The 15377-nt window shown below is 47.4% G+C and overlaps 1 protein-coding gene across 8 annotated transcripts in view; it reads left to right on the top strand.

The window, feature by feature from the left end:
• NPHP4 (nephrocystin 4) overlaps positions 1-15377 on the top strand; it is a 102099-nt gene that overhangs the window by 48184 nt on the left and 38538 nt on the right. For all 8 annotated transcript variants that reach the window (XM_053400417.1, XM_053400416.1, XM_053400412.1 and 5 more), the window contains 2 exons: positions 8790-8972; positions 9940-10081. In XM_053400417.1, coding sequence (XP_053256392.1) covers positions 8790-8972; positions 9940-10081 — 325 coding nt within the window. The remainder of the gene's footprint in view (positions 1-8789; positions 8973-9939; positions 10082-15377) is intronic.

Below are 15377 nucleotides of genomic sequence, written 5' to 3'. Positions count from 1 at the left end.
CTGCAGGTGAACTTCTCAGAGGAGCTGAAAGTTTATATCTTGCTCAGCTCTCTGGACAAGAGTTATGACAATTTGTGTCTAACTCTGGAGTCAATGGATCCACAGCAGCTGACGCTGGAATATGTGACCGGCCGTCTGGGGGATGAAGAAGAACGGCGTATCAGAGAGGGCAAGGCTGGCTCGGGCGGCTCCTCCAGCAGCAGGGGGGCCAGACCAGCGGAGTGCTCTGTTCAGGCTTTTTCCGTTCGCCGCTGCTTTGTTTGTAACTCCCCGGACCACTTGTGTCGCAACTGCCCACAGAGAGCGAGAGAGCCAAGGCAGGATGCGCCCAAGGTCGTTTCCCATGGGAACCAGCCCGGGAGAAGAGGCCAGCGTGGAAAGTCCCAGGGTCGGCCGGAAGGGGAGGACAGCGCTTATCAGCTGTCTGCGGCGATGGCGGTTCTGGACAGCAACACCACCTGCAGCGAGAGCTCCAAGGTCGGGAGGAGCAGGAAGTCAGTTGCTAAGGCAACAAAGAAGGACAACTCCAGAGGGGGGAGGGTCCTATGTTGGGTTGTTGACTCAGCTGCGAATGCCCATCTGGTCACAGCGCCACCTGATGGACAAAAGTGGAACTGCAAAGCTGTTTCAACTGAGAAAACTGTTAGATTTGCTACAGGTGCACAGGGCTGTGTAACCCATATTTCTAACTTGTTTGTCTCTTTTTTACAGGCTGAATTGAAGGTTTATGTTCTCCCTGAGATAAAGCATTGCCTGCTTTCTGTACCATGTCTTTTACAGGAGGGATATTCTGTGAGTTTTGAAAAAAATATTTGCACCATTTCCAGAGATGGGAAGGAGCTCGTAAGTGTTGGAAAAAATCAGAACAACCTCTTTGTTCTGGAATCACCTCTCGAGGGTGAGGGGAAAGCCACTGACCACACTCATGTGTCGTGTGCTTGCGTGTGGCACAAGAGGATGTCACATGGGTCCTGTGAGGACGTCCAGATGTTATCAGAGTGCACCAAAGGTTGCAAGGTAAAAGAATGTGGTAAACCTTTGAATTGCAAGGCTTGCAGGAAAGCCAGAAAGAAGGGGTTTAATGATCCCAGTGTAGAGAGAGTCACCACAAAGCCTTTTGAGCTTGTGCATGCAGACCTTTTAGGTATGCCACAGCCAAGTCTGGGCAAGGCCAAGTGGCTGATGGTGCTGACAGATGATTTTACTAGGAACGCATGGGCTTTCACGCTGAAAACGAAGGAGGACGCAGCGCAACTGATCAAAGATTGGGTTGCGGAGGTGGAACAGAGGTTCTCCACCAAGGTGCAAGGTTTCCAGTTTGACCGTGGTTCTGAGGTCACTGGGCCTGCTCTAAAGGGTTTCTTTCGCCAGAGGGGGATACGTCACAAGGCGACTTCTCCTCAGAAGAGTGGCGTGGCAGAGCTTAGGAGTAAAGCCCTGGTTCGAGCATCCGAGATTCTACTGGATGACTCTGGTTTGCCTCAAAGTTTTTGGGGGGAGGCGGTAAAAACGGCCAATTTCTCGATGAACAGGTGCTACAATGCAGTGGTAGGTGACACCCCGTATTTCCTGCTTCATCGGCAGAAGCCGCTTGTGCATTTCTTTCGCACTTTTGGTTGCAGGGCCATGGTGCCTGTACCAAAGTGGTTGCAGCAAGAAGGTGGTCCAAAATACCAGGAAATGATCTTCTGTGGATATGAGCCTGCGACAAAAGGGTGGAGATTCGCATACCCAGAAGGTGATCAGACCAAGCTTCTGGTCAGTAAACAGGCTGAGTTCTTTGAGCAGGATGGTTGGGCAAGGCGCAAAGCGCGCTCTGACGTTCACTCAGATTGTCTGTCTGACTCTGAGGAGGAAAGAGAGCCAGAGCCTGAACCTGCTGGTGGAGACCAGGTCCCTGAACAGAGTAGGGCGTCTCCACAGGTTGTTAAGGGAGTGTCCAAGAGTGAGCCCTCATCTCCTGTGCGCATAATGGAGAAAGCTCACAGACGTGTCAAGTCAGAGGGGGAGTCTTCTGATGAGGAAGACGCACAAGCTCGCCCCAGTGGGTCAGGAGGAGCACCCCAGTTTGTGCCCAGGCGGTCTTCAAGGGCAACAAAGGGAATTCCACCTGAGAGGTTTCAGGTCACAAATGCGTGGGTTGGTTTCGCACAGTGCGAACCTAAGGTTTGTGAGGTTCAACAGGTGCCTAACAACGATGCCAAGAAGGGGCGGAAGGCAATGGGGAAGGTGTTGAACACTCAGAAGTCCTCTCAGAATGTGATTCGAGAGGGGGTGTTGAGGGGGCTCAGAACTTACAGGGTTAAGAGTTCTGAGTGATGACGCCTCACATTCTGAGGGCGGGCACAGAACACGGAAAGGGAGTGGTTTCTGTGTGTGCTTTCAGTCTGCGTGTTAAGCTCCATGGAGAAAGGAGCAACATGAGTTGCGTCTCACCGGGAAGATTTACGATGTGTTGATTTGTACAGCAATAAAGACTTTAAAGATAAGGAGATTGCTGTGTTTCAGCCTGAGTTATTACCACACGACAGAACGTTCCTGCTTCTGCTTCTGCTGTGTTTACTCTGCTGGAGTCAAAGGTTCCAGGGGGGAAGAGCAGAGCTGCGCGGAGGAAGTGTGCCGGACCCCCTGGACGAACTTGACCCCCCCGAATATATTCTACAACAGAGGGGGAGGGCTCTGGTCTTCCAGATATTGCAGGACTCCTGACTCCCATCATCCACTGGGCCATTGGCCATGGGGGCTACTGGGGCTGCTGGGAGTTGGAGTCCAGCAGTGACTGAGCATCAGTCAACCATGAGTCAAATGGTTGGTCTGCCTGGGGCTGTCTTGTTCACACTGGCTGGCAGTGTGTTTCCAGGGTTTCCCTTCCTTTCCTGGAGATGTCACTGAGGATTGGACCTGGGACCGTCTGTATGGAAAGTGTTAGCTGGTTGTGGCTCTCCAGGGTTGTAGATGGGACATTTGAAGCCCTACCTGGAGATGCCACTGGGGATTCAACTTGGAGTCTTCTTTAGGAAAAGCATGTGCTCAACCACTGAGCCAGGCATGGCCAAACTTGGCCCTCCAGCTGTTTTGGGACTACAACTCCCATCATCTCTAGTTAACAGGACCAGTGGTCAGGGATGATGGGAATTGTAGTCCCAAAACATCTGGAGGGCCAAGTTTGGCCATGCCTGCCAGTGAGCGATGGTCTCCCAAAGTCCCTTTCTTTTTGCCTTCCTGTGGAATAATGCACCCACTCTCAAAGTAAAAAGCCGTTTTTGATTGCAACACCATTGGCGGTTTTGCTTCCGATGCCTTTCAAGGTGTTTCATCGATCATCTTCAGATTCTGAGCTTTGCAAAGGTGTCACATGTAACATGCTAAAATAAGCATATTAAATCTCTCTCTCTCACACACACCCTTCAGTCCATGGCGTTCAGTCTCCTTACTGACTGTGTGTGCAGGAAATACTGACTTGCAGCAGGCCTTTTGGAAAGCTCTAGAAACAGTGACCTCCAGAAGGAGCACTCGAAAGCTCTCTATTTTTTTCTTTCATTTAAAGAATTATTGAGGTCATAGCACAGAAAGAGAAGTGGCCTAATACACACACAAATGCTTTCTATGACTCAGAAGTAAAAACAAGCCAATTTCTTGCTCCTTTAACTCTTAAGAAGCTTGGTATTGTGTGTTTGTGTTATTTGTGTTATTTTTTAAAATTCTGTTCAGTTTTTGACACCTCACAGCTATGTTGCTGTAAAGGAAATTGACCTGTAGAAGCACTGAAATAATATAATTACATGGGAGATGGTTGAATGGAGGGTTTGAGGAATTAGAGTGAAAGAATAGGGGTAGAGGAAGGAATCTGTTGGGATGGCAGCATTGTGTTGTAGTGGGTGGAGGTGCTTTTATCCAGTACTGACCCAGTTTGTATTAGGGATTTTCTCTCTTGCTAATACCTGTATCCTGCTTCCAGACTCACTCGATCTGTGTGCTGATGACTAAGGAGAGCAAATAGAAGCAATGCAGTAATAATCAACAAAACTATGGGGCTTACATGGACCCGCTCCATCCCCTCTGTTCATACCTAGGCATTATTTGCTGAATGATAATATCAGGGAGGCTCAATCTGGCTTCATGCAGACAGGTGGACCACAATGGTGGTTGATGGTCAGCTTTGCATAAACAAATCTGAGTTATGCTTAGTTCTCATGGATGCGTGTGCTCAACTTCAGGTGACAGGTGGGAGTCAGGTGCTGTAGGGAATCCACATGATTCCCTATATAGAGAACACTAGCATGCCCACAAAAATGCTAGGCTAGAGCTATCTGTCATTTGGTTTTCTGTGTGAAGGCTGGATTTCTTTAGTTCATCTCAGATGCTTTGGCCCAGACACATATTTATAGCCCAGACACTGAGACCTTAGGGCAGAAGACAGCCGATCTGGTGCTCTCTGGTTGTTGTTGGATTCCAGCTACGATCAGCCCCAGGCAGCCTGGGCGATGGCCAGGATTTGTACGAGCTGCTGCCCAGAGAATGCCAGGGGGTGATGCTCTTGCCCTAGGGCTCCAATGATGGACCTTGGTTGTGCCTTCTCTCCTGGGAGATCCATCAGAGAGGAAGTTGTCTTGGTGTACTGTGCAGCCTAATCCAGGCTGTGGGTTATGTGACCTGATTCTCCTGGTTTCACACCCGGTGAACTGATCCATCCTTTTTGGAACTGAGATTCCAGGGCTATGAGATTGCCTGGGCAGGTGGCCCCAGCTCGGCTTCCCAACTTGGGGAGCCCCTGTCAGAGCTGTCTGCAAGCTGGGTCTCAACAGATGTGTGAACAGGCGTAACTAACTCAAATCTTGAAAGGTCTGGTGCAATAACCCTGGAGCACCCATTTAAATTTAGGATTAAAGCAGTCTATTCATTTGTAAAACCGAGCCTGTCGCCTTTCAAATGTGCCTTTCTAATCTGTGCATGCAAATCTAGCAGGTTGTAATTATGCTTGATTAATTAACCTGGAATAAAGGAACATGATTTCTTCCCCCACCAGCTCACCACAGCAGAAGCAAATGGTGTATCCCCAGGATACATCAGCAGCTTAGCCAATCCCCCCCCCCCCGTGAGATATTTTGCATGCTTGGAAGCTATTGGCTAGGGCTGGGATGACGCAAGAGAATGAGAACTGTCAGTGCATCAGAGAAATCTCATTGGTATTTTATGTGTACTGATCCCATGCCTGATGTTTTCCCCATACATAATCTAGGAGGGCACTGTGCGCCCATTGCTTCCCACAGCTCCATCACACTGTGAATACCAACCCAGTGCACACATTTTAATATTTATAGATAGGCGATTGTATCTCCCCTGTGGGTCAGAGAAGACCCCATTTGTGAGTTCCTGTTTTGAATTAGACATGCCAGGCTGTGGTAATAATGGAATTCACTTTCCTGCTGGATGGCACCTGGTCCTGCTGGGGGAAGGAACAGCTCCTCTCCTGTGCTCTGCATGTCAAATCCAAACCCAAACTGGTTTACCTTGCATTAAAATAGCTTGCATTATAAAAATAGCCGGTCTTTATTAACCAGCTCTGCCTGAGATATTTGGGGCCTGGTGTTTAGATAGTTGAAGACCCAGTTGTCTTGAATTATGATCATCAGGATGGTTTTTGAAAGTAATATTTGTGAAGCAAAAGGTAATCTTTGCTTTTAGGTTATGGACTTGTATGTCATCATCAATGACTGCTAGCTATGATAACAGTGTTCTATCTCCAATTGTTGGAGAAGGCATGCCCCTGAATCTTCCAGTAGCTGAGAATCACAAATGGGGAGAGTGTGGTTGCACTCAGGTCTTGCTTGCGGGCTTCTCTTTGAGAGATCTAGTAGGCCACCCTGGCAAGAAAGCTGAAGCACTCTGATGCAGACTCTGGGCTCCCCACCAGGTCCACTGCAACCTTTGCCCTTGAGAACCTGGGAGCTGGGGAAGGGTGGACTGCCAGAACAAAGGCTTGATAACCCTTCCTGCCATGGTGAGGGGGTATGGCCTAGCTAAGCCCAGTGGGGCAGCTTACTCTATGGTCTTAACCCCTTCATGCATTAATTAGAGTTAAGCATGCTGGTCATATGAGGCTGATTATCCCAAATTATCCTCCATGAAACAGGAGGAAGCAGTTTCCCCAAAGTGATCAACTCCCGAGCGGGTGCCCCCAAGTAAGCCAGTTTGTATGCTGAGCTACCGTGATCAGGCTCCTGCACCAGACAGTCTGCCCGTCATATGAGTGTGAGATGTGCAGATTAGCATGCCTCCCAGCGCTCTAGAGTGTCATCAACAGCCCTTTTGCGCAGCCCGGCCTTGGCTTCGCACTGAACCCAATTAACCCCCTACCCTCTCCTTTCTGGAGGGTGGATAATCCCTAAGCTGATTGCCTTTGTAGCTTTCGTAATGAGCAATTTACAGGGAGCCGGGAGAAGGATTTCAAAACGCTGGGACGCAGCCGTGAGTTCCTAGGCTTTTCTTTTGAGACCCTTCTGAAGAGTCCTTAAAACGGGGACAGCCTGAGCCTCCTGAGCCTCTCTAGCTAAGAAGCCAGCCCATAATGTTATATTCAGAATGGTGTTTCCTACCGGTGTAGCCCATCCTGTCCCTAAGAAAATGCATCACTTTCTCTCTGGAAGGTCAGGTTACTGGCAGAATTAGTACTAGAGCTCCAGGTACTGGAGAGAGAATCCTGATTGCTGGGGTTGATTTATGGGGCTCATATTAAAGTTGGTAAGACTTAGGAGAAAAGAAACAGTTCTCTCCTCTTCAGTTTGAATGCCAAACGATCACCAGCCTTGCAGGATCTGCTTTGTTATTTTTATTATTGTTATTTCTTAGAAGCCTGGACCTGTAACTAGAATCGGGTGCACAATACCAGCCAGAAGGGCAGACACGCATTAAGAAACAGAGCGCTTCTGAGCACATGCTCAGCCCAGGAATTGCGATCAGTTTCAGAAATTAACTCACAGTCATTTCGTACAAAAAATCCAATTCTGGTTCCTGCCCACATGCTTTCTTTGTTCCATCACTTCAGTTTAGGGGGATAGGGAAGCCTATTAGTCATTGCTACTGTCAGCCAAGTGGGAGTCGCAAGCTCTCCCTGACCCACTGCGAAAAATCAACAGATCTATCAGTAGAGCTCAGTCTACCAAGTATCTCACCATATAAACTGCCCCAGACCCTGCAATCACCATTTAAGGCCTTTTTCTGTGTTCTCCTTCTATGGGAGGTCTGGAGGTTAGCAACCCAAGAACGGGCCGTTTCAGTGGTGGCCCCCCTCTTGTGGAGTGCTCACCTAGGGGAGGCTCGCCTGGCGATTATTCCATACCCTTAGGTGCCAGGCAAAAACATGTCTTTTTTCTTGGGCCTTTTAATTATCTGAAGCCTCCTTGAGTGGGTGGGATGTTTAAATGTCACCATTTAAGAACAGAGTTGTCTTTTAGATTCTTATTTTACGCCTCATTTCAATGCCTATTTATTCATGGTTGTAAATCACTTTGAGTTGCTTTTGTACAAAATATGAACCAAGCTTAATTATTGTTATTGCTGATAATAATACCTACCACCTACTCCGGAATCTCAGTGCTACAATGGCCCTTTCCCAGCCACTCTACCATAGACTGTGGAGTGGGAACACAGATAATGAAGGTTTTATTACACAGGGACATTGGTACAGTGGGAGGAAGTTGCCTTTGAAAAATCCTGGGGTTTTTTGGCTCCAGGATCAGCTTGAACATAGCACATCATTTTAGAAGCAGCGAGGAGTTTGAAACTATGTATTTTTGGGAAGGGACTTTTTCTGGATTATTACTTGATTTTATCCAAAATCATGAATCATATTCACATTTAAAAGCTAACAGATTATTGCAGATAAACTTTTGTGGTCCACCGCCTATTTTATCAGATTCATGAAGTTGGCAGAGGCAGGCATATCAGTACATAGATGCTTACATAGGGTGTGGGGCCCAGGGGAACGAGGTCACAGGGAGATTGTGTTCATATGGTTGCCACTGTGCTCTTTAAAAAAATAACCATTCCCTTCTAATTAGTACATTGCCTGCACCTCCACGTATCATTGCCAAATTAAAAGGTACAACCAGTGTATCTGATTTAGAAGATCTGGAGAAGGGCAGCCCAACTGGGGGAAAGTTGCAGCATTTGGGACTTCTTAGTTTAGAGAAAAGGCAAGTAAAAGGTGACATGATGGAAGTTTATAAAATGATGGATGGCATTGAGAAAGACACTAGAACTCACAGGCATCCAGGGAAGCTGAATGTTGGAAGATTCAGGACAGGTAAAAGAAAGTCCTTCTTCATGCAGCTCATAGTTAATCTGCAGAGCTTCCTCCTGCGGGAGGCAGCGATTGCCACCATCTTGGGCAGTTTAAACAGAGCTATTAATTAATCAATTAATTCTAACATGAATCTTTTAGTTGCCTTAAACCACTGTCTCAAGGCAATTAACACATAATTATAAACACACACACACAAAAGCAACAAATCCATAACAAGTGGACATTCATGGTAAGGACCTAGCTAATGAAGCCTGTCTGAACAAAAATGTCTTCAGCCATTTCTGGAAAGCATGTGCCTGTCTTATCTCAATAGGGATGCTATTCCACAGATACCTGTATATATCTGCATAATCCGGACTGCATTTCTTGGTCACAACGGTGTGCAATGCTAAGAGTGTAACAGCCCCATGGAACTTACATTTGATAAGTGATGTCTTCATTCTCACATCCATTACTCCCCCCCCCCCGCACCCTTGAACCACAGACGCCATCCGTTACATCGCTGACAACGCCGGCTTACATGCACTCAATTCGCTGGGCTGTTTGGAACCCCTCGCCGGACGCAACTTCTTCAAACGTGGTCCTGCCATTGCAAGGAGGAGTGCAACATAATCCCAGTCACGTTTTGGTTTACAAGACACCACCAGCCACCATGAGCTCAGAAGAGGTGAGTTGTGATCCCCAGAAACATATTTTGGGGGGAAGTATTGGCAGAGCTGGTGGTTTGGAGGCAACAGGCCCCTAGCCAGGGACATGGTGAAGCCAGTCAGCAAATCAGCCATAAAGAGCAGTCAAAGGGAGGAACCTATGAGAAAAAATTGGCAGAATTGGCACTACTACATGTGCCACATAATACCTATTACTTATTTGTCAAAACGCAATCATTTACTGTGGCAGCACTTACACTTTGGAACTCCCTGCCCATTGCTATCAAGCAGGCACCTTCACTGTATTCTGTTCGGCTCCTGCTAAAAACATTTTTGTTTAGTCAAGCCAGGTGGTTAGAAAATCTGATGTGAAATTTAATCTGTTTTCATTTTAGCTTCTTGCATTTTGTAACGTATGGCAATTTTCTCCTGATTTTGTGGTTTTACATTTTTGTAAGCTGCTTTGAGGTTTCTTATAATTAAGCAGCATCTAAATTTTATGAACTAAATAAAAATAAACAGTCCCAGGGTGCAAAACCGACCAGGAGCATGTGCTAGGCTTGGATTCCAGGGATGCAAAGCCACATGCTGAGCATTGAACCTGGGACCTTCTGCACAAAAGCAGGCATTTTCTGAGAACCCCAGCTTCTTTAAGAGAGAGAAAGGAGTTTCTAGTCCTTAAGGTGTGTGAACACCTGCTAAAATCTGAGAAGGCGGAAGGGCTGCCAAACAAGAACTCCAGTGGTTGGAATAGGGTGCAGAAAGTCTGTGCTTCTTCTACCCCCAAGGTCAAGCCAAGACTACATCAAATAGTAGAAATTGCAGAAATGTGCACAATTTATGCAGGTCTCAGAATTCTTGGGGCAGAAGTCAGATTCCTTCTATCCAGAACATTAGGATTTTATACTGTTCCACAGTGGCAGCATGAAGAATAGGAGAAATAAGGATGTCCTTGCTTCCTCTCTTCTCCTTTTTTCCAAATCCCAGGTGAAGCAGGTTGAGTCAGGGACTGTTCAGTTCCACTTCTCCACTGGCTCCGAGGAGCAACCTGCAGTGGCTGGAAAACCCTCAAGCAGCACGAAGGGAGAGGCTCCTCTCTCAAAGAATCCTCCGCCCACGCCGTCCCCCAGTGAGTTCTTTTTCCAGATTGCTAACTCTTCAAACGCACAGCGGGACGTCTGTTCCACTCCAGAACTTGGTGGAGGTGGGGAGAGACCACTTAAAATGCGCTGCTGTAGTCGGGGAATTTTGAGAGATAAGGCCAACAACTTGGGCTCTGCTTTCTTGGCGAGATTCCCACTCTCTTCCCAGCCTTTCAAGTGCCGCCATTCAGCTGCCTGCAGCTCGAGAGGCTGTTGTTTCTGGTGCACGAACGTGGGATCCGTAATGGGAGACACGTGCTCCCGTAGCAGCCACACAAGCGCTGTGGCTGGAGAAGGGAACACAGTGCCCTCCGTCAAGCTCTGCTAAGATGGAGTTGACTCATAGAATAGAATCATAGAATTGCAATCCATCCACATGTAAAGCAGAAATCACAACTAAATAATCACCGACAGAAGGCCTTCCAACCTCGGCTTAAAAGCTTCCTGCGAAGGAGAGTCTACCACCTTCTGAGGTCATAGAATTGAAGAGTTGGCCCACTGCAATGCAGGAATCACAGCGAAAGAATCCCTGGAAAGGTGGCCACCACCTTCTGAGGGAGGCCATTCCACTGGCAAAAGAGCTGCTATTGTCAGAAAGTTGTTCCTAATGTTTAGTCAGAATCCCTTCTCTTCATATTTTGTTGCACTACAAGGTGGAGATTTCACTCCTGGGTTGGAAAAAGTGTTCAGTTTGTAATACAGTCGTACCTCGGGTTACAGACGCTTCAGGTTACATACGCTTCAGGTTACAGACTCCACTAACCCAGAAATAGTACCTCGGGCTAAGAACTTTGCTTCAGGATGAGAACAGAAATTGTGCAGTGGCTGTGCGGCGACAGCGGGAGACCCCATTAGCTAATTTCAGGTTAAGAACAGTTTCAGCTTAAGAACAGACCTCCAGAACGAATTAAGTTCTTAACCCGTGGTACCGCTCTATCTAGGCTAGATGTTTCTGGGGTGTGCTCCCCTGGCCCCACCCCATAAGAACTTAAGAGCAGCCTGTTGGCTCAGGCCAAAGGGGGCCCATCATCCAGCATCCTGTTTTTACAGTGGCCACAGTGGGTATCTTGCAGGCATGACACAAACACTGCAAGAGCTCTCTCTCCCCTCTTGTAGTTTCCAGCAACTGGTACTCAGAAGTATTACTGCCTCTGATTGCGGAGGTGGAGCATAGCTTCCATTGTGGCTAGTAGCATACAATGAACCCCTACCCCAGACCAAGTGTTGGGAAGCTTTGGCCCTCCAGATGTTGCTGAACTTCAGCTCTCATCATCCCTGGCCACCCTTGCTGGGGCTGATGGGAGCTGTGATTCAGCAACATCCGGAGGGTTGAAGTTTTCCTACAGCTGCGCTAGACAGGTGCTGTCAACACTTTCAGCCAAATGTACATGGCAAAACTAACCTTTCTCCCTGTGGGTTTTCCATCTTCCTCTGTCTGGTGCCTAAAATGGGAAATGTAATAATTCAGTGAACTTGGGCCCACAATGTAGATTCAGGAACCTGGAGACCTATATTTCCCATGATTCCTTGTACTTGGGGTGCTGTTGCAGTAATTTTGGGCACCGGAGGTAGGGAAAGGGCTGCAGGTGAAGAGACCTTGCTTCTCTTGCTTCCATAAGTTTGAGAGAAAAGAAGGAGACAGTGAGGCAGGGAACATTCCATATAGTAGCTGAATTATTATCTAAGATGGAGAAGCTTCTGTTTGGATTGAATAGGAACATTACGAGTCACACATTCTAATCCTAGAAATTACAAACACCTTTGGCCATTGCTGGGTTGTCTCCAGTGCCCATGCTATTCAGAGTAGACCCACTGAAGTTAATGGGCATAACTGACTTGGGTCCATTCATTTCAATGGGTCTACTCTGAGTAGAACTTACCTGGAGACAAGCCACTGGTTATATCTCTCCCACTTGCCCAAAAGTCTTAGATAAGAGACATATTAGCACCTTAGGCTTCCTTGAATTTACCGACAACATAACAAAAGCCTCCCCTTTCAAAAACAAACCGAAACATATCTCTGCAGATAGAAAACTAGCATGTTGGAGAACTGAGCTAGAACATTTCATCCTGAGGTGCTGCATTTCCTCAGACAGTTTTTTTTTGGGGGGGGGGGAGCACCCTCAAGCATGCAGCACGCCTCCTGAAGTCTGAGCAATAACTGCACCATGTAATTCTGCTGACTGCGAAGGCCAGATCCTAGACTTTATCATTCAGTCACTTAACAATAAGACAGGAAATTGCATTGAACTCCTCAACCTTACCTGGCTGGCTCCTGTTCAAGAACCAGCAATAGGAATTAATGCATTTATATAGTTTGCCTTTATCTGGGGTGGGTAACGTACAGCCTTGCATTAAAAGATGAAGTGAAGCGCTGTCCCACCGTTCATCAAAATCTGCTTTGCATTGCTCTTTTTAATCTTTCCCCATTTGTCTGTGGATGTTTTAACTGTATTCCTCTCAACTTAACAGCCTGTGTGAACACTCATATGCGCCTTTATTACCTTATTAATGTGGTGCAGTTACTGAATTTTTTAGGACTGTGTGCACTTGAGAAAGTGCCAGAGAGGATCCGCTGGTAGCAAAAACTTTGGTCTCCTAGCAAAGAGCCAGTTTCATTGTGGAATCAGGAATAAGATCCTCCTCATTTAAAAAAAATGGAATTAAGCACAATTTTACAAAGACCTGTGGGAGAACAGGGTGTTCTTAGAAGCTTGTGTGTGACCCATGGGGCTTTAGGAAGTTATATATGATTACCCCATGGAACCATTGTTCTTACGTTACAAAAGTAATTGTAAGGATTAGCTTGATGTGGTGGAAAGTGGGCATCAGAATGGCTTACAGCAGTCAAAGAGGGGCACCTCTTCTGAATCACACCAGACATTTGCCCCTCATCCCCCTGGAGCAGGAGTGGGGTGAACTTCAATCCTGGAGGCCAAATGCAGCACTGCAGACTTTCATCTGGCCGTCAAGAGTCTCCTGAGTCCATGAGAGCTAGTGTGGCATAGTGGTTATAGTGTAGGACCTGGAAGACCAGGGTTCAAATCCCTGCTGAACAGTGAAATGCCAGTCACTGCCTCTTAGCCTAACCTGCCATGCAGGGTTGCTTTGAAGATAAAACGAGGAGGGGAGAGAACCAGGTACCCCCCCCCACCTTGAGCTCATTGAAGGAAAAGCGGGATATAAATGCATGAAATAAATAAAATTTAAAAACCACACCCCTTACTTGCCCTGTTCCACACTCTTCTTGAGTTCTTTGTCCTGGCTGAAATGCAATAAAATACTTATTGCCTAGATAGATAGATAGATAGGGGATGGGATGTAGAAAATGCTGGCTTTTGAATAGCTAGAATGTATATCGCACATAAGTAAAGATTCCACTCATTTTTGCCTCTGGCTCCACCAGGCATTGGCATCCATTTCCCAAAAGGCTGCCTACGAGGGATTGTTGCCCTCAGGGTGAAGTAAGGTCCCCTATCCCTGCCTGAAACTGAGCACCCATAATCCTTTGGGCTCAGAGTTGGTTTGCTCATGATTTTGCTGCCAAGATACATTTCAGTTTAGCTCTCCCCCTTCAAAGCATCCTTTTCAGAAGAGTCTGGAAGAGGCAAAATAATGTGATAGCATTTAAAGTCCTGGCTGAGACCTTTCCCTGCCTGAATATTTCACCAGCACTGAAAGTTCCTTTGGTAATCCTGATGCCACTGAAGCTGTCAGCTTGAGAGAAGCACTTAGGCTGAGAGATATTACGAACAATCCTCCCAATTGTCTTTTATTTCTTGCTGCAGCAATAGAAGCAGCAGCAGCAAAATAAGATGCATTTCCTCTGTGGGGCCACTAGAGCGCAGTGTCTCCCAGGCTTCTGCCTTGCTGGGACCTGTGCTGACCTATATTCTGTTTGCAAATGCTCTGGTTTCAACAAGAGGTGGGTTTCATGTGTTGTTTAATAGGTTTTAAAACCTGGAACTGGTGAGGGTCAATTGAAAAAAAAAAGTTTAATGGTGGCAATTTCACTTAGACTCTCCTTGACATAATCCTGAGCGGTAGTTGAGTTAGCCGTGCTGGCACAGGGGCGTTGGGGAGGGGAGCAGTAGCGCTTAGGAGACAATCTAGTTTATTGTGACATAAATGGAAGTGATCGAGGCACTGCTGTGCCACTGACATTCCTCCCCACAGAGGTAGTTCAGCAGGTCGGAATCAAGCCCGAATGAGAGAGGAGGGGGAGGACGAGTCCTCTGAGCATGCTCTGCACACCCCAGCTGGGTCTCTGCTTGAGACAGAGCTTGTTGGGACTCAGCTCAGGACCCTTCTCATTCCAGGCTGGGCTCCGCAGGGATGTTCGTAATCAGACAGCTGGGGTTCAGGACCAGGGAGAGCTCCCCATGGAGCCACTTTTGCCCAACACCAGTCTGGGCCTCTTGATCAGGACCCACAGAGCCTGCTTCACTCAGCACTAGTCTGGATGGACTACTTCCTGTTAGAATTCCTGCTCCATGATTGCAGTCGTGGGATTGTTGTCTATCACATGACGGTATATGTTTTTACTCCACAGAGTGGGAAGTGACAGAGACAGGATGTTTGTGTTCCGTGAAGTGGGAGGGAGCTATGTTGCCGTGCTCTGTGTGTGTTTATATGTAAATAAAGTAGATTAGCCAAAATGCTGAGTTGCTGAGTTGCAACTGCAAACTCTGCGGATCCCTAAGTGTGCCGATATCTGTTGGCATCGGCCGCTGTGATGTTCGGGCAAAAGAAAGCTTTTGAAGCTCCTGAACAATCGAGCAAGAGGGAGGGAACATGCCAGTTGGGCATGTGTGTCTGCCAGGGTTCTACTTGAGTGTAGTCTGAGCTCCTAACACTTCCTGTGAAGCAACCTTAACTCAGCACTAGCCTGGAATCAACTTTGGGGGGGTCAGTCCTATAGAGAAAGAGTCTGATTCTTGAGATTTAAAGGGACCAAGCTCTTACACAGGGATGCCTCCCATGATCCCTGGGCTTGGCGAGGTGTTGAAGGAGGAGGGTTCCCAAGCTCACCATGGACATCTGCCAGGAAGACCTAGTCAATTCTGGCTTCCTCGCTTATGCCCCTAAGTACGCCTTCCCTTTGGGGCCTGGCTGCCTCATCCAGTATGATGCGAAGGTGCTCGTTGGCGAAGCAGAATGACTGCTTCATTGGCTGCTTCTTGCAGTGGTTCAGGGGCCCAGACTTCTTCATCCTCCCATGTCATAGGAACAGAGGAAGCTGGCTTATACTGAATCAGATCATTAGCCCATCTAGCCCAATGT

This window comes from Podarcis raffonei, chromosome 8 (assembly GCF_027172205.1).
Source record: "Podarcis raffonei isolate rPodRaf1 chromosome 8, rPodRaf1.pri, whole genome shotgun sequence".
NCBI classification, from domain to species: Eukaryota; Metazoa; Chordata; class Lepidosauria; order Squamata; family Lacertidae; genus Podarcis; species Podarcis raffonei.
The sequence above is the reverse complement of the archived record's forward strand: the minus strand, read 5'-3'. Positions and strand labels throughout refer to the sequence as shown.